General features: G+C 28.2%; 1 protein-coding gene and 1 long non-coding RNA gene across 7 annotated transcripts in view; one reads left to right on the top strand and one right to left on the bottom strand.

Annotated features, from left to right (window-relative positions):
• The window catches only part of LOC126833095 (uncharacterized), a 67,763-nt gene that overhangs the window by 42,173 nt on the left and 2,719 nt on the right, over window positions 1-22,871 (bottom strand). The gene's annotated exons all lie outside the window — the stretch shown is intronic.
• LOC126833089 (zinc finger protein 468-like) overlaps window positions 1-22,871 on the top strand; it is a 30,362-nt gene that overhangs the window by 4,835 nt on the left and 2,656 nt on the right. The window contains exons 2-3 of the mRNA XM_050564239.1: window positions 9,053-9,211; window positions 14,518-14,697. Coding sequence (XP_050420196.1) covers window positions 9,072-9,211; window positions 14,518-14,697 — 320 coding nt within the window. The 5' untranslated portion in view covers window positions 9,053-9,071. The remainder of the gene's footprint in view (window positions 1-9,052; window positions 9,212-14,517; window positions 14,698-22,871) is intronic.

The raw sequence follows: 22,871 nt of genomic DNA, 5'->3' as shown, positions 1-22,871 counted from the left end.
AACGCATACATATTGGTGGGGTACGATACAAATGCTCAGCCTGTGACAAATCATATGGTCGCCAAGGTACTCTCAAAAGTCATCAAGCAAAAGTACACGGCCCATAGATTCATAAACCTTAATTGACTATATGGCAGTTATAAAATTGTTTTTCGAAATCTATTTGTTATTATTTGCAATTTTTTTTTCTTGGCATTTAATTCAGATTTTATATATTTTTATTAGTTTTCTTAAAATATTTTAAATATTACTATCGTTTAACTGATCAATAATATATACACTTGCACAAAGGCATTTAGTGAAACCAATATGTTTTTATACGTGTTTAGCGTGTAATCAACATGTTATATAATTTGGCAATTTAGTTTCACTGTTAAAAATTGAGTAACTGAAGATTGTACAAACATTACCAATAGATACCAATGTATTTAGTATTTATGTTAGTTGGTAGAAACATATGTATCCATATAAATTTATTTTTAATTCTTAAATAAAATGAACAAACATGTGCTTAAATTGAAAACTGTGTAAATAAATATAACCTATATACTGTTATAATTATGTGGCATAATATTAATATTATTTAACACAATAGAATTGATTTAGGTAACTTATAAAACTTATTTGAAAAAGTAACACTAATGCATAATTGGGGTACTTTCTTGTTTAAGTATTTTTACATGCTTAATTAAATTAATTATTATTAACTAACTATATATTATTATAAACTTTTCGATATTGTTGATTTATTCGTATTTGTTAATTCTTTGGGAGATTAAAGAGTTGCTACAGCCTACTGAAAGAAATCGTTTCAGTGTTTAAAACACACAAAAAAAAAAAAAAAAGAATGTGAGACCAAATCTGAAAATCATCACATTCTCAGTTCCGCATCGTAGTTAAAATTTTGCTTCTGTTCATTATGTTTTGTGTTTTATTCGTTTTGATGCGATGCTGAAAGATCACTACAATGATATTGATTTAATGCGTTTTTCTAGTTCATCTCTTCTACCTTTTTAATCTAAAATAACCCACTAGAATGTACGTATTTTTCAACTTGATATTATCCATAGTCACCTGCGTATCCAACTTTAGCGGAATGAGTGAATGTATCTAATTCTAGCTTTATTTGTCATTTTTTACCTTTAGTGTAAATTAAATTTACTTAGTTTTTTAATTTTTAAAAATTAATTTTATTAAACTTTTTAAGTTAAAATTAATTTTTATTAAACATTTTATTTTAAAACTATAGTTACTGATTTCAAACTTACACATTATAGTTTAAACGTTAAATGAAGTTTTTGCAATAAATTACTTTTACCGAAGTGAATTCCTTTATAAATAATGGGCGAAACGTCTTTCTAACTAAACATGTTAAACATATTATCATTGAAATAAACGCTCAAAAAACAGAAACATATTCAGAACTAGTACCTATATAAAATAGCAGTATATAATATATATTTATGACATAAATTTATGTAATTTCACATTGATAACTAATTTTGTTCTTCATGTTTAGCCCCATCCCCATGCAATCCGACATATGGCCAGGGTGAGGATTTTTTTTTAATTACCGAATATCGAAACTTGTTTGAAAATAATTAGTCGTTTTAAAATTTGTAATAATTACTTAAACAAATAAATTTGAATATGAAATAAAATTGTATTCATAGTTTCAAAAATGTACTATCTGCCATATGGTCAAGGTGAAAAACAACAAAGAGTTAAATATTAATTTTACCAGTACATTTTCCCCTTACTTTTGTGATGACATTTCTACGAACAAATAATATAATATGTTATTGCCAATAGAACAAAGAGTACTGAATACTGCTAGAAATATACAGTATAACACGAGCAATTTAATTAACCTACTATCAGTTGACATGGATTAACTAATATGAGGAGTTCATTGATACCTTATTATTTTCATTATATTTAGAATTTAGATACTCATTCACCATGTCTTCAACCTCCAGACTCCATCATGTCAATGAGAGTGTGAACCTAAGCCCTACCATTAAATCGATAAGGTAACTTAAGTTTTAGGTAAATACTATAATAGTAATATATACTAAGTTTATATACAATAATATATATATATATATATATATATATATATATATATATATATATATATATATATATATATATATTATGTAAAATGTTTGTATTATTATTACATTGTTATATTGAGAGTAACACAAAATTAGTAATACTAACAATACATTTTCTTGAGATTTTATGAAAAGGCAAAACTAACTTGTATACGGATAGAATAGTTTTTTTTAAATGTGAGATTTTCTTTTATGATAAAAAAAACCAAGTAATTTGAATAATCCAACTATTAACACAAAAGCCAGCACATATTTAGTTTCACGAAAAAAATGTACGCTTAGTGTACATTTCGCTTAAACAACTATAATATTATAGCAAAAATAAAAGTTTAAAAAAAATCATTTTAATTCTACTACTTTGCCTATGTTGAGGCTCGTTTAAGACAGTGTAGTTAAAATGAAAAGTATATTTCACTAAGACTAAATACAGTCTAATGGTTAAACACTTTTAGAAATATAGTATAATTGTTTATAGTTGTTAAATAATGCATTTGGGAAAAAAAGGGTTTTATTGTGTTATTTCGTTTATTAAGCTTTGATACAAGAGTTTGGAATTTAATTAATTTGCCTCTTGAAATGCACGAGAGTTTACCTTCACGCTACAAAGTACCTCCATCTGTGGCAATCACTCGTTATCAAGCAAACGCACACTATCACAAATCTGTCCATACAATTTCTGCGTTTTCGTACACTGTACATTTTTATAATGAATTTTTTAATTTTAACAATCTACACACACAATATGCTAAAAAATATTGTTACTATTCTTATTTTTTATTATAAAATGTTAGTAGTCTTTTTTAGTTACTGATGGTTTTTAAGAAAAATTGTTTATAGTATATGTTAATTTGTATTTTAAAATTGATTTTTAATTTAAAATATTTGTTTATTTTTATGCGTTGAATTATGTGGACCATGTTTAAAATTCAAAATAAAATGTATTATTATTCCGTCAACTATGATTATATTATGTTAGTTTCATTCATATTTTTTAGAATAAGTTTTTCGTTTTTTTAATTCGAAGAATTATTAAGTTTGAATGACAGTAAACCTAACCTGACCATTATTAATAAATGCCATTCGGGAAAGTCAGCAGAATATGCCTACTTCAATATATACATTTATTATTAAATAATTTTGTTCAATATATATGTGTGATTAATTCCCATGAAAACATAATACCGTGTTTGAGAGTAACAACATTAGTTTTATATTGAGATTTATATTGGATTTTTTATAAACATTTTTTCAAATAATTACTATAATATTGGAATTTTAAAAGATTTATGTAAATGGATAAATTATATGACTATAATAAACAATCTGTTTAAGTGTTCGTCAAATATCGTCTATGTTTAAAGAACTATTCGTAAGTGCCACTTTTGTTTGGGCATGCACCATTTTGACGTGGCTCAACATGTTCGTCTAAAACATCGGCTATCCGCCTCTTTGATTGTGATATATATATTTTGACGGGTTGTTAAATTACTATGTCTATGTTGAGGCTCGTTTAAGACAGTGTAGTTAAAATGAAAAGTATATTTCATTAATACTGAATACAGTCTAATGGTTAAAGACTTTTAGAAATATAGTATAATTGTTTAGTGTTTTAAATCGTAAAATATAGAAGCATTTGAAAAAAAAAGGTTTTATTGTGTTATTTCTTTTAATAAGCTTTGATACAAGAGTTTGGAATTCAATTTATTTGCCTCCTAAAATGCACGACAGTTTACCCTCACGCTACAAAGTACCTCCATCTGTGGCAATCACTCGTTATCAAACAAACGCACACTATCACAAATCTGTCCATACAATTTCTGCGTTGTGTCGCGCACCGTGCAGTTTGCATTAAAATCACAATTGAAATAAAAGTTTTGATTTTTAATTAAGATTAAAATTTGTACACTCTGCTGAAATTCTGTGAATCAAACTAGTGAAACAATTAGATTGAGCGCCCTAGGTACAATTGGTTTTCTGTATTGTCGCCACGGCCCCGCTTCGTGAGAATATCTAGATTTTAATCATAATTACTTGGTCGAATTCTGTGATAAACACCTAACGTACTGCGTTGTGTTTCTTTATTTCATTTCAAGTTGCGTTACAATTGAGTTTTGTCTTGCATGTCAATAGTTTATTATAAGTTGTCAGTAGCAGCCCTGGAAAGCGGATTACGGTTCTACGTTGTGTGAGTACCTATTGTTTTGTATTTCTAATTTATATACATTATTGCCGCGTTTACTGTCTCCCGCGGACTTAAAACACTGCTTTTGAATAAAAAGAATCATAATTTATTTGGTAGCTTGTTACTTATTATTTATCCGGAGTTGAGTAGAGTAATATGGGATCAACACCATTTTTAATTAATCTAGTTGGCAAAATGGGCAATCGTCTAGCTTTGATCTGTATTGTGTTAGCTTCTTACCTACAATTCATGCTTGTAGCTTTGGGTTATTAATCTTACTTTATTTGTTACTTAATAAAATAGTTTAAATTGTGCAATTTATTTGTCCTATTTAACCTATATTGATATACGATACAGAAATAACACTTGTGTTAAATGTCAATTATAGAGTTTTGAAGCGGTATAATATGTTGAAAATTAAAGATGAAATTGATGAAACAGAAAAACACTTCTGTGAAACAACGTTTGGAGCCGTTGAAACAAAACCGTTGGATGAGCCGTTTGAAAACAATGAAATATCTACAACAGAGGAGTATTTGGTGAAGAATGAAGTCGACAATACTTATGAGTGAGGCTATTTGTATTAATATTTTGTGTTTACTAAATAAAACAAAAAGCTTTTGTAATGCTGTAGTCCTCCGTAATTAAAAAAAAAAATTAAATCAATGTCCTTAATAATTTACAAAACAGTATTAATAATATTGTTTAAATAATTATTTTCAGCGTTAAAAAAAAGTAAAGAGATATTTAAACTTTCCTTGAGTAACCTAATCCACTTGTCATTACCCTCTTTTATACTTAGCTTGTTTTTTAGCTATTATAGATGATTAGTGTGTATAGTATGTTACACATTACATTTTATTTAAAACTTATCGATCAGTCAAAATATTTAGTGAAATATATACTTTATTAAAATATTTGTTTAATTTATTTTAGAAGTTATATAGATAGAATACATGAGTAATTTTGTTTTGTATAATAGTAAATTATAAAAAAATACTTAACAGTCCAATTTACTGATCTAATTAATGATAAAAGCCTAAATACACAATAGAATAATATTTTGGGTTTTGTTAGTTACTGAGTTGATTCGCATTATGATATGTCCAACAATAAACACCAAACTGACAAGTTTGTAAATGAAACACAGTTTAAAACCCAAATATATTCAATTCAGCTGTTAGAATTTGATCATGTAAAAATTTACCACTGAAAAATTGGTTGGTTTTTATTTTCAAAATAATGTGAACTAAATTATTCTTTTTTATTATGTTCAAGCTTCAGGCACTTAGTCAGTAAGCTGTCTGATTAGAGTGATAAGGGATCAACACAATTTTAAATTAATCTAATCGGCAAAATGGGCAATCGTCTAGCTTTGATCTTTATTGTGTTAGCTTCTTACCTGCAATTCATGCTTGTAGCTTTGGGTTATTAATCTTACTTTATTTGTTACTTAATAAAATAGTTTAAATTGTGCAATTTATTTGTCCTATTTAACCTATATGGATATACGATACAGAAATAACACTTGTGTTAAATGTCAATTATAGTTTTGAAGCGGTATAATATGTTGAAAATTAAAGATGAAATTCATGAAACAGAAAAACACTTCTTTGAAACAACTTTTGGAGCCGTTGAAACAAAATCGTTGGATGAGCTGTTTGAAAACAATGAAATATCTACAACAGAGGAGTATTTGGTGAAGAATGAAGTCGACAATACTTATGAGTAAGGCTATTTGTATTAATATTTTGTGTTTACTAAATAAAACATAAAAGCTTTTGTAATGCTGTAGTCCGCTGTAGTGATTCGCATTATGATATGTCCAACAATAAACACCAAACTGACAAGTTGGTAAATGAAACACAGTTTAAAACCCAAATAACTTCAATTCAGCTGTTAGAATTTGATCATGTAAAAATTTACCACTGAAAAATTGGTTGGTTTTTATTTTCAAAATGATGTAAACTAAATTATTCTTTTTTATTATGTTCAAGCTTCAGGCACTTAGTCAGTAAGCTGTCTTCTTTGTTATATCATTATTATTACTATATTTGTTACTAAATAAAATAGCTAAAATTGTACAATTTAGTCGTCCTACTAATCCTCTATGCATATATAGCACAGAACTACAACTAATGTTAAATGTCAATTATAGAGTTTTGAAGCGGTTTAATATATTGAAAATTAAACCTGAAAATGATGAAACAGAAGAAGAGTTGTTGGAAAAATCGTTTGAAGTCATTAAAACTAAACCGTTTGATATGCAATTCATAAACAATGAAATTTCTACAACAAATAAGTGTTTGGTAAAGAATGAAGTCGACAATAATTATGAGTAAGGTTATTTTTATTACCATTTTTTTTTTCTTAAATAAAACTTTAAAACTTTTGTAATTATGTTATCATCCTCCATAAACCCATCATTGGTATCGATGTTAGCATTTCGCTATTATGAAACTTATATTAGTAACCACTTGTTCATATAATAATATATTATTTTTAAAACCGCATCTACCTCTTATCAATATAATGTTCAATCAAAGTATCAAAACAAAAAAAAATTGTTATTTATTTGTGGGTATGATGACCGGTCGACGCCTGCAGTATCCCATAATGTTAGCTTACGCTTGCGTTTGCATGCGACTTACCGTGTTTATTTATATACATATATAGAAAACATTCCTACATTAAAATAGGAAAAAAATGCGAACAGGTGTGATTTTTTAAAATAATGTTACTAATGTTTACTTAATGTTAATAGTTATAAAAAAAAAAAATGTAATAAGTAATAGGGTTTGTTTAATTTTTATTAAATACATTTTTTATTATCATAAATAAAAATTAAAAGTTGATGGAAAATTTTAATGAAATAGACTATAAGTAATGTCCTCATAGTAAAATACTTAAAACTTTATAAAAATATTATTAATTAGTTACATTTTGTTTTCTTTTCAAAGAGGTATTTATTATATGGATATGTCTCGTTTCTTATCTCTCATATTTTATTTCTAATATTATATCTCTACATTTTGTATCTACAATATCGTATATTTTATATCTTATCTATAATACCTCTAATTTTTAGCCAGACATTAAAAATTATTTATCAGAAATTTTTATTTCTGCCGAGTTAAGGGTTAAAAGACGTCGGTCATTTAAATGTCTTAAGGTACTCAATGTAAAAGTGGACTTTAGATAAAGTACACTTTTTAAGTTTCAAATCTTATGTTATTCGGACGTTTATTATCCATATTTTAACAAATGTGAACGTTACATTGTATTTTATAGGATAAGTTTAGGCTACTCAATCAAATAAAATAGCCTTAATAGTAGATTATTGTATGTCATGTAAAATCAATAAAATGAATTCTTAAAAATGATGCGTTGTACATTTAATATTAGTAATATTAATACTTGCTGTATAATATCAAAGTATATTTGTCTTAAATTAATCTATTATATTCCATACATGTTGCAGTATTCATTTTCCGTGTAAAGCGACCGATACCTTAAACAAAACAAAAACCATGGATTGCAGTTTGAACAAAACTATAGAAAACGATTCTGAGAAAAACATACACAAAATACACTGCAAGTTCGACTGTAATATATGTCAAAGAAGGTTTACAACCAAAAGTAATATAATCCGGCATATTGCGAAATCGCATTTTATTTCTTTGCCTCCTAAATTGCAAGACCGTTTACCTCCACGCTACAAAGTACCTCCATATGTGGCAATCACTTGTTATCACACAAACACACTATCTGTCCATATAATTTCTGCGTTGTCATTCAGTTTTCATTGGAATCACATCTAATGTGATGATTGTTGGTACCACTACCCACCGTACCCCCACCTGCGCCGGGAGAAGCGTAAGGACGATGCCGCAGCCATTTTTGGTCCGCCATTCGATAATCTCACACGACTTCGTCTACACGCTTGGCGTCTTTTTTCCAAGCAGACATTCTGTTAATAACTTTGTGCTGTACACGTTAGGTAAATATACAAGCTGTTATATTTAAATAAATAAAACTGCCAATTTGTTTGCAGTATTGGTGCCACGGGTCCGATTCGTGAACATCTCTAGATTTCAATCATAATAACTTGGTCGAATTCTGCGATAAATACCTTAAGTATTGCGTCGTGTTTCGTTATTTCGTTACAATTGTGTTTTTTCTTGCATGTCAATAATTTATTATAAGTTTTTATTAGCTGCTCTGGAAGGCGGTTTACGGTTCTACATTGTGTGAGTATCTATTGTTTTGTATTTCTAATTTATATACATTATTGCCGTGTTTACTGTCTCCTGCGGGCATAAAACACTGCTTTTGAATAAAAAGAATCATAATTTATTTGGTAGCTTGTTACTTATTGTTCATCCGGAGTTGAGTAGAGTAATATAGGATCAACACCATTTTAAAGTAATCTAGTCGGCAAAATGGCCAATCGTCTAGCTTTGATCTTTATTGTGTTAGCTTCTTACCTATAAGCCTTGCTTGTAGCTTTGTGTTATTCATCTAATTCGAGTAAATTAAAATTAAGATTTAAATGTTTAAACAAACAAAATATACTACTGAAAACTCAGTGGTTTTTTACAAGTAATGTAAACTAAATTATTCTTTACTATATTATTATTATTACTTTATTTGTTACTTAATAAAATAAATAAAACTGCAATTTAGTAGTCCTATTTAAACCTCTTTGCATAAGTGGTACAGAAAAACAACTAAAGTTCAATGTCAATTACAGAGTTTTGAAACGGTAAAATATGTTGAATATTAAACCTGAAAATGACGATGCAGAAGAATACTCCGTTGAACCAAAACCGTTTGATGTGCTGTTCAAAAACAATGAAATATCTATAGTAGAGGATTATTTGGTTAAGAATGAATTCGATGATACTTATGAGTAAGACGTTATTTATTACCATTTATTTTATCTTGAACAAAAGTATTAAAACTTGTGCCTGATGGTATCAATATAAGCGTTTCGCTAACATTAAACTTATATTAGGAACCATTTGTTCATTTAATAATAGATTGATTGATTTAAAACTACATCTACCTCTTATCCATATAGAGATCTATTAAAATATTTAAAAAAACAAAATTGTAAACATTTTATTTGTAAGTGTGTTGTCTGCAGCACCACATTATGTTAGCGTACGTTTTGTACGATACTTACCGAGTTATTTATATAAATATATAGAAAACATTTTTACAATAATTTTTCATTCTTTCATTAAGTTAATAAAAAATGCGAATAAGTGTCATTTTTTATTACAAAAACTATATATTAAAATTTATGTTTTTTACTATTAGAATATACATTTAGAATGTATACTAAATTATCTTTATTATATCATTAGTAGACTATATTTGTGACTAAATAAAATAATTAAAATTGTGAATTTAGTTGTCCTACTAATCCTCTATGCATATATAGCACAGAAATACAACTAATGTTTAATGTCAATTATAGAGTTTTAAAGCGGTTTAATATATTGAAAATTAAACCTGAAAATGATGAAACAAAAGAAGAGTTGTTGGAAAAATCGTTTGAAGTCAATGAAAACAAACCGTTCGATATGCAGTTCATAAACAATGAAATTTCTACAACAAATAAGTGTTTAGTAAAGAAGGAAGTCGATAATAATTATGAGTAAGGTTATTTTTATTACCATTTTTTTTTCTTAAACAAAACTTTAAAACTTTTGTAATTATGTTATCCTCCTCCATAAACCCATCAGTGGTATCGATGTTAGCGTTTCGCTATTATTTAACTTATATTAGGAACTGCTTGTTTATATAATAATATATTATTTTAAAACCGTATCTACCTTTTATCAATATAATGTTAAATCAAAGTATCAAAAAAACAAAATTGTGAAAACATTTAATTGTGGGTTTGATGTCCGGTCAACGTCTGCAGCATCGCATGATGTTAGCGTACGTTTGCGTTGGCATAAGAAGTACCGGTTTTTTTTATATACATATATAGAAAACTTTCATACATTAAAATTGAAAAAAAAAATGCGAACATGTGTCATTTTTTAAAATAAAATTTTAATGTTAACAGTTATAAAAAAAAAATAATGTAATAAGTAATGGGGTTAATTTTATTTTTTATTAAATACATTTTTAATTATCATAAATAAAGAATAAAAGTTCCTCATAGTAAAATACTTAAAACTTTATAAAAATATTATTAATTAGTTACATTTTGTTTTCTTTTTAAAGAGGTATTTATTATATGGATATGTCTCGTTTCTTATCTCTCATATTTTATTTCTAATATTATATCTCTACATTTTGTATCTACAATATCGTACATTTTATATCTTATCTATAATATCTCTAATCGCATATCTCTAATTTTTAGCCAGACATTAAAAATTATTTATCAGCTGTTTCATTCACAAAACATCCGCTTAATCGTGCCACACGCACACATTTTCCTCGGTACCGTTCAGCGTCATTTTAGCATTTTCTTAATGTCCCCAAGCCAAAGGACATATCCATGTCAAAAATATAGTTTAGTCGTTTATGAGAATTTATTATTATTTTTGTCAAGTTTAAGGTTAAAAGACGTCGGTCATAAAAAGTCTCAAGGTACTCAATGTAAAAGTGGACTTTAGATAGAGTACACTTTTTAAGTTTTAAATCTTATGGCACTCGGATGTTTATTGTCCATATTCTAATAAATGTGAACGTTACATTGTATTATGTAGGATAAGTTTAGGCAACTCGATCAAATAAAAATTGAGTAAAGAAGACTTTTGTATGTCATCTAAAATTAATCAAATTAATTCTTAAAAAGGATGCGTTGTATATTTAATATTAAAACTTGCTGTATGACATCAAAATATATTTTTCTTAAATTAATTTGTTTTGTTTCAAACGTGTTGCAGTATTCATTTTTCGTGTAAAGCGACAGATATCTCAAATAATACAAAGACAATGGATTGTAGTTTTAACGAAACTATAGATAATCATTTTCAGAAAAATATATACAAAATACGTCGGTTCGACTGCAATATGTGTCAAAGAAGGTTTACAACCAAAAGTAATATAATCCGGCATATTGCGAAATCGCATTCCATTGAAAAGAAAACACCTCAAAAAAATAATGTCAATCATCCTAACAGCAAAATCAAAGGAAATACTCGAAACAAAGATGGCCTATTTAATTGTGGTAATTGTTTAAAAACGTTTTCATTAAAATCAAGCCTGAGAAGACATTCGTGCATTCACACGGAAAAGCCCTTTAAATGCAATGTCTGTGAAAAAGCATTCATTCATCAATCTAATCTCAAGAGACATGCACGTATACATACCGCCGAGAAACCTTTTAAGTGCGATGTCTGTGAAAAAACATTCAGTCATCAATCTGCTCTCAAGAGACATGCACGTATTCATACCGGCGAGAAACCGTTTAAATGCGATGTCTGTGAAAAAACATTTGGTGCACAACAATACCTAAAAATTCATAAACGCACACATACCGTCGAAAAACCGTTTAAATGCGATGTCTGTCAAAAGGCTTTTTGCGACCAATCTTACATCAAAATTCATAAAAGGATACATACCGGCGAGAAGCCCTTTAAATGCAAAGTCTGTGAAAAAGCATTCATTCAACAATCTAATCTCAAGAGACATTTACGTATACATACCGATGAGAAACCCTATAAATGCGTTGTCTGTGAAAAATGTTTTAATAGACAATTTAACGTCAAAACTCATGAAAGAACACATACCGCTGAGAAACCATTTAAATGCCGTGTCTGTGAAAAAGCGTTCATTCAACAATCTGACCTCAAGAGACATTTACGTATACATACCGATGAGAAACCCTATAAATGCGTTGTCTGTGAAAAATGTTTTAATAGACAATTTAACCTCAAAACTCATGAAAGAACACATACCGCCGAGAAACTAATTAAATGCGATGTCTGTGAAAAAACATTCACTCAACAAATTCATCTTAAGAAACATGCACGTGTACATACCGGCGAGAAACCGTTTAATTGTGGTACTTGTTTAAGAACATTTTCATTAAAATCAAGCCTGAGAAGACATTGGCGCGTTCATACTGGGGAGAAACCCTTTAAATGCGACATCTGTGAAAAAACATTTGGTAGACTATCAAACCTCAAAATTCATGAACGCACCCATACTGGTGAAAAACCGTTTAAATGCGATGTCTGTAAAAAAAGTTTTAATGTACAGTCTACCCTCAAAACTCACGAAAGAAGACATACCGGTGAGAAACCTTATAAATGCGTTGTCTGTGAAAAAACATTCAGTCAACAAATTAGTCTCAAAATTCATAAACGCATACATACCGGTGAGAAACCATATAAATGCGATGTCTGTGAAAAAACATTCGGTCAAAAGTCCTCTCTCATAATTCATGAACGCATACATATTGGTGGGGTGCGATACAAATGCTCAGCCTGTGACAAATCATATGGTCGCCAAGATACTCTCAAAAGGCATCAAGCAAAAGCACACGGCTCATAGATTCATAAACCTTACGTGACTATTTGGCAGTTTTTCAAAATCGATTTGTTGTTATTTTGCAATTTTTTTTACTTTATTACAGATTTAGTATACTTTTATTAGTTTTCTTATAATATTTTATTTATTACTATCGTTTAACAGATCAATAACATAAGTATTCGTTTAATTTTTTTTTCTACGGATCACATGAATTATTTAGTATTTAAATTTTTATAATGAGTTTTTTAATTTTTATAATCTACACACACAATATGCTAAAAAATATTGTTACTATTCTTATTTTTTATTATAAAATGTTAGTAGTCTTTTTTAGTTACTGATGGTTTTTAAGAAAAATTGTTTATAGTATATGTTAATTTGTTTATTAAAATTGATTTTTAATTTAAAATATTTATTTATTTTTATGCGTTGAATTATGCGGGCCATGTTTAAAATTCAAAATAAAATGTATTATTATTTTGTCAACTATGATTATATTATGTTAGTTTCATTCATATTTTTTAGAATAAGTTTTTCGTTTTTTAATTCGAAGAATTATTAAGTTTGAACGACAGTAAACCAAACCTGACAATTATTAATAAATGTCATTTGGGAAAGTGAGGAGAATATGCCTACTTCAATATATACGTTTATTATTAAATAATTTTGTTCAATATATTTGTGTGATTAGTTCCCATGAAAACATAATACCGTGTTTGAGAGTAACAACATTAGTTTTATATTGAGACTTATATTGGATTTTTTATAAAAATTTTTTTCAAATAATTACTATAATATTGGAATTTTAAAAGATTTATGTAAATGGATAAATTATATGACTATAATAAACAATCTGTTTAAGTGTTCGTCAAATATCGTCTATGTTTAAAGAACTATTCGTAAGTGCCACTTTTTTTGGGCATGCACCATTTTGACGTGGCTCAACATGTTCATCTAAGACATCGGCTATCCGCCTCTTTGATTGTGATATATTTACTTTGACGGGTTGTTAAATTACTATGTCTATGTTGAGGCTCGTTTAAGACAGTGTACTTAAAATGAAAATGATATTTCACTAAGACTAATACAGTCTAATGGTTAAAGACTTTTAGAAATATAGTATAATTGTTTATAGTTGTTAAGTGTTTTAAATCGTAAAATATAGAAGCATTTGAAAAAAAAAGTTTTTATTGTGTTATTTCTTTTAATAAGCTTTGATACAAGAGTTTGGAATTTAATTTATTTGCCTCCGAAAATGCACGACAGTTTACCTTTACGGTACAAAGTACCTCCATCTGTGGCAATCACTCGTTATCAAACAAACGCACACTATATATATTTATATATATAAATATATATATAAACATTTTTACAATTATTTTTCATTCTTTTATTAAATTAAAAAAAAATGCGAATAAGTGTCATTTTTTATTACAAAAACTATATATTAAAATTCATGTTTTTTTACTATCAAAAATTTCATTTTTGTTAAATAGACATTTTTTATGAATAGATTAGTTAATCTAATTTTTTTTAAATTTATAATATGATTAATTTTCCCATTTAAAATGTAAACTAAATTATCTTTATATATCATTAGTAGACTATATTTATTACTAAATAAAATAATTAAAATTGTGAATTTAGTTGTCCTACTAATCCTCTATGCATATATAGCACAGAAATACAACTAATGTTAAATGTCAATTATAGAGTTTTAAAGCGGTTTAATATATTGAAAATTAAACCTGAAAATGATGAAACAGAAGAAGAGTTGTTGGAAAAATCGTTTGAAGTCATTAAAACTAAACCGTTTGATATGCAGTTCATAAACAATGAAATTTCTACAACAAATAAGTGTTTGGTAAAGAATGAAGTCGACAATAATTATGAGTAAGGTTATTTTTATTACCATTTTGTTTTTCTTGAACAAAACTTTAATACTTTTGTAATTATGTTATCCTCCTCGATAAACCCATCAGTCGTATCGATGTTAGCGTTTCGCTATTATTATCCTTATTTTAGGAACTGCTTGTTAATATAATAATATATTATTTTAATTAAAACCGCATCTGCCTTTTATCAATATAATTTTAAATCAAAGTATCAAAAAATGAAGAAAAAAAATAAAAAAAATGAAGCGATTACTTATAATTTTAAATTTATAAATATATATATATATAAATATAGTATAATGATTAATATCTTCTCTACAAAATCATAAACTATTAAGTAAGATAGCATTATATTTTTTTTTCTTAATAGGTCGATGAAGTAGTGTATATTTAAAGATACATCTATTGAATTATTCAATGAGGTGGTCTATCTTAAGATAGACGCTATTATAAAAAAGATGTACATTAAAAAAAAAAATTCAAAAATGATCTCTATGGGTATTAAATAGTAAAAAAAAACTGTTAGTATCCACGCTATCCACGTCGATACATCGACACATGAAAAAAAAAAAAGGTGTGATTTTTTAAAATAAATACTTAATGCTAACAGTTATAAAAAAAAAATAATGTAATAAGTAATAGCGTTTGTTTATTTTTTATTAAATTCATTTTAATCAATTAAAAATTAAAAGTTGAGCGGAAAATTTTAATGAAATCGACTTTAAGTAATGTCCTCATATTAAAATACTTAAAACTTTTAAAAATAATTATTAATTAGATACATTTTGTTTTCTTTTCAAGGAGGTATTTATTAAATGAGTATGTCTCGTTTCTTATCTCTTATATTTTATTTCTAATATTTTATCTCTAAGTTTGTATCTACAATATCGTATATTTTATATCTTATCTTATCTATAATATCTCTAATTTTTAGCCAGACATTAAAAATTATTTATCAGCTCTTTCATTTACAAAACATCCTCTTAATAGCGCCACACGCACACATTGTCTTCGGTAACGTTCAGTCTTATTCACGCGCGCACGCAAAGATTTTTTTAATGTCCCCGATCCAAACGCCATATCCATGTTAAAAATTAAGTTTAGTCGTTCAGTGTGAAATTTTTATTTCTGCTGAGTTAAGGGTTAAAAGAAGTCGGTCATTAAAAAGTCTCAAGGTACTCAATGTAGACTTTCAAGATTTTAAATCTTATGTTATTCGGACGTTTATTATCCTTATTTTAACAAATGTGAATGTTACGTTGTATTTTATAGGATAAGTTTAGGCTACTCAATCAAATAAAATTGCCTTAGTAGTAGATTATTGTATGTCATGTAAAATCAATAAAATTAATTCTTAAAAATGATGCGTTGTACATTTGTAAATTTTAATGAAATAGACTATAAGTAATGTCCTCATAGTAAAATACTTAAAACTTTATAAAAATATTATTAATTAGTTACATTTTGTTTTCTTTTCAAAGAGGTATTTATTATATGGATATGTCTCGTTTCTTATCTCTAATATTTTATTTCTAATATTATATCTCTACAGTTTGTATCTACAATATCGTACATTTTATATCTTATCTATAATATCTCTTATCGCATATCTCTATTTTTTAGCCAGACATTAAAAATTATTTATCAGTTCTTTAATTTACAAAACATCCGCTTAATAGCGGCACACGCACACATTGTCTTTTGTAACGTTCAGTGCCATTCACGCACGCACGCAAAGATTTTCTTAATGTCCCTGATCCAAAAGCCATATTCATGTTAAAAATTTAATTTAGTCGTTTCATGTGAAATTTTTATTTCTGCCGAGTTAAGGGTTAAAAGACGTCGGTCATTTAAAAATCTTAAGGTACTCAATGTAAAAGTGGACTTTAGATAGAGTACACTTTTTAAGTTTCAAATCTTATGGCACTCGGATGTTTATTGTCCATTTTCTAATAAATGCGAACGTTACATTGTATTTTATAGGATAAGTTTAGGCAACACAATCAAATAAAAAAAGCCTTAATAGTAGATTATTGTATGTCATGTAAAATCAATAAAATTAATTCTTAAAAATGTTGCGTTGTTTATTTAATGTTAGTAATATTAATACTTGCTGTATAATATCAAAATATATTTGTCTTAAATTAATCTATTATGTTCCATACATGTTGCAGTATTAATTTTCCGTGTAAAGCGACCGATACCTCAAACAATACAAAAACCATGGATTGCAGTTTGAACAAAACTATAGAAAACGATTCTGAGAAAAACATACACAAATTACGTCGGTTCGACTGCAATATATGTCAAAGGAGGTTTATAACCAAAAGTAATATAATCCGGCACATTGCGAAATCACATTCTAGTACTTCCATTGAAAAGAAAGCACCTCAAAAAAATAAAGTCAATCATCGTAACAGCAGAATCAAAAAGTATACTCAAAACAAAGATGGTCTATTTAATTGTGGTATTTGTGTGAAAACTTTTTCATCAAAATCAAACCTGAGAAGACATTGGCGCATACATACTGGCGAGAAACCCTATAAATGCGATGACTGTATAAAAAGATTTGGTCAGATATCTCACCTCAAGATTCATGAACGCATACATACTGGTGAGAAACCTTATAAATGCGTTGTCTGTGAAAAAACCTCCATTCAACATTCTGATCTCAAGAGACATGCACGTGTACATACCGGCGAGAAACTATTTAAATGCGTTGTCTGTGAAAAGGCATTCATTGAAGAATCTAATCTCAAGAGACATGCACGTATACATACCGATGAGAAACCATATAAATGCGTTGTCTGTGAAAAAACATTCGTTCTACAATATCACCTCAAAGCTCATGAACGCATACATACCGGAGAGAAACCCTTTAAATGCGATGTCTGTGAAAAATGTTTTAATAGACAATGTAACCTCAAAACTCATAAAAGAACACACACCGGAGAAAAACCTTTCAAATGCAATGTCTGTGAAAAAACATTTGGTAGACAAGCTCACCTAAAAACTCATGAACGCATACACACCGGAGTTAAACCTTTTAAATGCAATTGCTGTGAAAAAACATTTGGTGTCCAGTCTTCACTCAACACTCATGAAAGAACACATACCGGCGAGAAACCATTTAAATGCGTTGTCTGTGGAAAACCGTTCATTCAACAATCTGATCTCAAGAAACATGCACGTATACATACTGGCGAGAAACCGTATAAATGCGATATCTGTAAAAAAACATTCCTTCAACAATATCACCTTAAGAGACATGCACGTATACATATTGGTGGGGTACGACTCAAATGCTCAGTCTGTGATAAATCTTATGGTCGCCAAGATTCTCTCAAAAGTCATCAAGCAAAAGCACACGGCTCATAGATTCATAAACCTCACGTGGCTATTTGGCAGTTTCAAAATAGTTTTTCAAAAATCGATTCGTTATTTTTTTGCAAATTTTTTTACTTAGGATTTATATCAGATATATTATATTTGTATTAGTTTTCTTATCATTATTTAATATTTCTATCGTTTAACTGATTATTAACATACACACTTGCACAAAAGTATTTAGTGAAACTAATGTGTTTTATACGTTTTTAACGTATACTCAACATGTTATATAATTTGGCAATTTAGTTTTACTGTTAAATTGAGTAACTTAAGACTGAAAACTTTACCAATAGTACCAATGTATTTAGTATTTACATTTAGTGTTAATTGGTAGAAACATATGTACCCATATAAGTTTACTTTTTATTCTTGACTAAAATGAACAAATATGTGCTTAAATCGAAAACTGTGTAAATAAAAATTACCAATAAACTGTTATAATTATATAGCATATGGTAATATTATTTAAAAATGATTTCAGAACACTTCTGCATAATTAAGATATTTTCGAGTTTAAGTAAGAGACTTTAGATAGAGTACACTTTTTAAGCTTCAAATCTTATGGCACTTGGATGTTTATTGTCCATATTCTAATAAACGTGAACGTTACATTGTATTTTATAGGATAAGTTTAGGCAACTCGATCAAATAAAAATTGCCTTAATAGTAGATCATTATTTGTCATGTAAAATCAATAAAATTAATTCTTAAAGTTTCAAATCACACAAGGAGATTTAGATAATTTCCTAGGTATGTCAATAGAGAAACAAAATGATGGTTCATTATTCATTCATCAGGCCAAGTATGCAAATAATATTATTGAAAGATTTAATATGAATAATTCTAAAGAAGTTTCTGTCCCCATATCTCGAACAGACACGTCATTCGATAACACAGATACGCAGGCATTACAGCCAGGTAATAATTTTTATAGACAAGCAGTAGGGTCACTGTTATTTCTGTCACAAGTAACAAGACCGGATTTAGCGTTTACACTTAATTATGCAAGTCGTTTTCTTGCAAAACCTACAAATGCACACTGGCAAATGGTCAAGCGTATAATGCGTTATGTTAAACATACATTAGATTATGGTTTGTGTTATAAATCAGATGATAATTTATTTTTGAGTGTCTACAGCGATTCGGATTATGCCGGCGACATTCAAACACGAAGATCTACTTCGGAACATTTATTTGTTGCGGGACCTTGTACAATAGAGTGGAATTCACAACGTCAAGCATCAGTTACTCTGAGTTCAACTGAATCTGAGTTCGTCGCCAGCTGCGAATCGATAAGAAGTTTAATTTGGTTTAAAAGATTGTTAACTGAATTAACTAATGAAAAGGGATTGTATAAACCTATTTTGTATATAGATAATCAAAGTACAATTCGTTTGATTAGGAATGCAGTTTTTCACAAGAGGTCAAAACATATTGATGTTCGTTATCATTTCATTCGGGAGAAGTTTGAAGAAGGTGTATTTGAACTGCAGTACAAAGAAACAGAAAACCAACTAGCTGACATCTTCACGAAGCCATTAGCCAAGGACAGACTTGAAAAGTTACGGTCAATCATAGGCGTGAAGAGGATCACAGAAGATCAATATAGTGTTAAGAAAATATTAATTAAGGGGGTGTGTTGGAATAATAATTAATATTCTATATATCAAGAAGTATTTCACAATATATAAATATGTTGTTTATCTGTATAATAAAAATACGTAGTTGTTAACCAGGAAATGTTATAGAAAAACAAAGTTGTTTTTGTAAGCACACGTGTATGTGTAGACGCGTGCAACCTTGTGGGTTAATATAAATAGCATTTGATCTAAGGGCTTGGGGCCCAGTATTTCTATTCAGTTTATACATATTACTAGTGTATTATTTTTTCACTGTGTTGTATATATTCTATGTATAATATGTCTATTATTGTAATAACTTTATTTGTGTTGAATACTTGATTATCATCACTACTCGCACTCTGATACTATATGTATGTATAGTATTACAACATATTGTTTATAAAAAATATAATTTTTTATAAAAAAAAACCTTTGACCAGGCACTAGTTTTTTATGTTTTTAATAAGCTATATAAATTTCATTCAATCTGTGAAGTAGTTTTTGAATTACAGTGGTCACCGTCTTTGAAGAAATAGTTTCGAGAAAAAACTTATTTGAAAAGTTTTATACTCGATTCATGTATACAAAAATAAATTATTTAATTACTTACATCGAGTTATCTATTCCTTTGATTAACATAAAATTTTCAGATAATATTTTCAAGACATCATACTTTAAGAAAATACAAATTAAAAAGGTAGGTGTCTTCTAAAACAATAAAACCCATCACATTCATCAGTATGGCTGATTTCTGTACATATCTTATTTTCATGACGACATATAATAAGACAATTCCTATGCCTAGCTATTCCTATTAATTTATTTTATTCATATATATATATATATATATATATATATATATATATATATATATATATATATTGCCCCCCCTGTTTAGGACTTCTGTATCCGCCCTTGGTGGGGGGCCTAAGTATTCTAACACAATTAGCGAAAAGTGTGTCCATGGGGGATAAAGCCTAAGGTAAACTCATTTATTAATTTTATAGGATGTCGATGAAGGTAAGATTACAATAAGCTTGATACAAGAGTTGGGAATTTTATTTCTTTGCCTCCTAAATTGCACGACCGTTTACCTCCACGCTACAAAGTACGTCCATCTGTAGCAATCACTTGTTATCACACAAACACACACTATCTGTCCATATCATTTGTGCGTCGTCAGTTAGTATCACCACCTACTCTACCGCAGTGTCGGTTGGTACCACTACCTACCGTACCACCTACTGCGCCGGGTGTAGCGTTAAGACGCCGGCCCAGCTGCTAGCCAGCTGCCATCTTCGGTCCGCCCAATCGATAATCTCGCACGACATCGTCTACACGCTCGGCGTCTTTTTTCCAAGCAGACATTCTGTTAATTACTTGTGTCGAATCTTGTTCGTTAATAATTTGTAATCTTGTCCCTGATTTGTTAATAACTTTGTGCTGTACACGTTAGGTAAATATACAAGCTGTTATATTTAAATAAATAAAACTGCCAATTTGTTTGCAGTATTGGTGCCACGGGTCCGATTCGTGAACATCTCTAGATTTCAATCATAATAACTTGGTCGAATTCTGCGATAAATACCTTAAGTATTGCGTCGTGTTTCGTTATTTCGTTACAATTGTGTTTTGTCTTGCATGTCAATAATTTATTAGAAGTTTTTATTAGCAGCTCTGGAAGACGGTTTACGGTTCTACATTGTGTGAGTACCTATTGTTTTGTATTTCTAATTTATATACATTATTGCCGTGTTAACTGTCTCCCGCGGACTTAAAACACTGCTTCTGAATAAAAAGAATCATAATTTTTATTTGGTTGCTTGTTACTTATTGTTCATCCGGAGTTGAATAGATTGATATGGGATCAACACCATTTTAAAGTAATCTAGTCGGCAAAATGGCCAATCGTCTAGCTTTGATCTTTATTGTGTTAGCTTCTTACCTATAAGCCATGCTTGTAGCTTTGTCTAATTTATCTAATTCGAGTAAATTAAAATTAAGTTTTAAATGTTTAAAAGAACAAAATATACTACTGAAAACTCAGTGGTTTTTTACAAGTAATGTAAACTAAATTATTCTTTACTATATCATTATTATTACTTTATTTGTTACTTAATAAAATAAATAAAACTGCAATTTAGTAGTCCTATTTAAACCTCTATGCATATGTGGTACAGAAATACAACTAAAGTTCAATGTCAATTACAGAGTTTTGAAACGGTATAATATGTTGAATATTAAACCTGAAAATGACGATGCAGAAGAATACTCCGTTAAACCAAAACCGTTTGATGTGCTGTTAAAAAACAATGAAATATCTATAGTAGAGGATTATTTGGTAAAGAATGATGTCGATGATACTTATGAGTAAGGCGATTTTTAGTACCTTTTTTTTTATCTTGAACAAAACTATTAAATTTTGTGCCTGATGGTATCAATATAATCGTTTCGCTAACATTAAACTTATATTAGGAACCAATTGTTCATTTAATAATAGTTTGATTGTTTTAAAACTACATCTACCTGTTATCAATATAAAAATCCATTAAAATATTTAAAAAAAAAAAATTGTAAACATTTAATTTGTGGGTTTGTAGCGTAAGTTTTGAACGATACTTACCGAGTTATTTATATAAATATATAGAAAACATTTTTACAATTATTTTTCATTCTTTTATTAAAAAAAAAAAAAATGCGAATAAATGTCATTTTTTATGACAAAAACTATATATTAAAATTTATGTTTTTTTAGTATCAAAAATTTCATTTAAGTTAAATAGACATTTTTTATGAATAGATTAGGCTATCTAATTTTTTTAAAATTTTTAATATTTCCAATTTTCGCATTTAGAATGTATACTAAATTATCTTTATTATATCTTTAGTAGACTATATTTGTTACTAAATAAAATAATTAAAATTGTGAATTTAGTTGTCCTACTAATCCTCTATGCATATATAGCACAAAAATACAACTAATGTTAAATGTCAATTATAGAGTTTTGAAGCGGTTTAATATATTGAAAATTAAACCTGAAAATGATGAAACAGAAGAAGAGTTGTTGGAAAAATCGTTTGAAGTCGTTCAAACTAAACCGTTAGATATGCAGTTCTTAAACAATGAAATTTCTACAACAGAAGAGTGTTTGGTAAAGAA

The sequence above is a fragment of the Adelges cooleyi genome, unplaced genomic scaffold (genome assembly GCF_023614345.1).
Source record: "Adelges cooleyi isolate 19-005CV unplaced genomic scaffold, UGA_ACOO_1.1 ACOO_flye_CR_arks_rails_tigmint_CR_PRNA_17, whole genome shotgun sequence".
Classification (NCBI taxonomy): domain Eukaryota; kingdom Metazoa; phylum Arthropoda; class Insecta; order Hemiptera; family Adelgidae; genus Adelges; species Adelges cooleyi.
The sequence above is the reverse complement of the archived record's forward strand: the minus strand, read 5'-3'. Positions and strand labels throughout refer to the sequence as shown.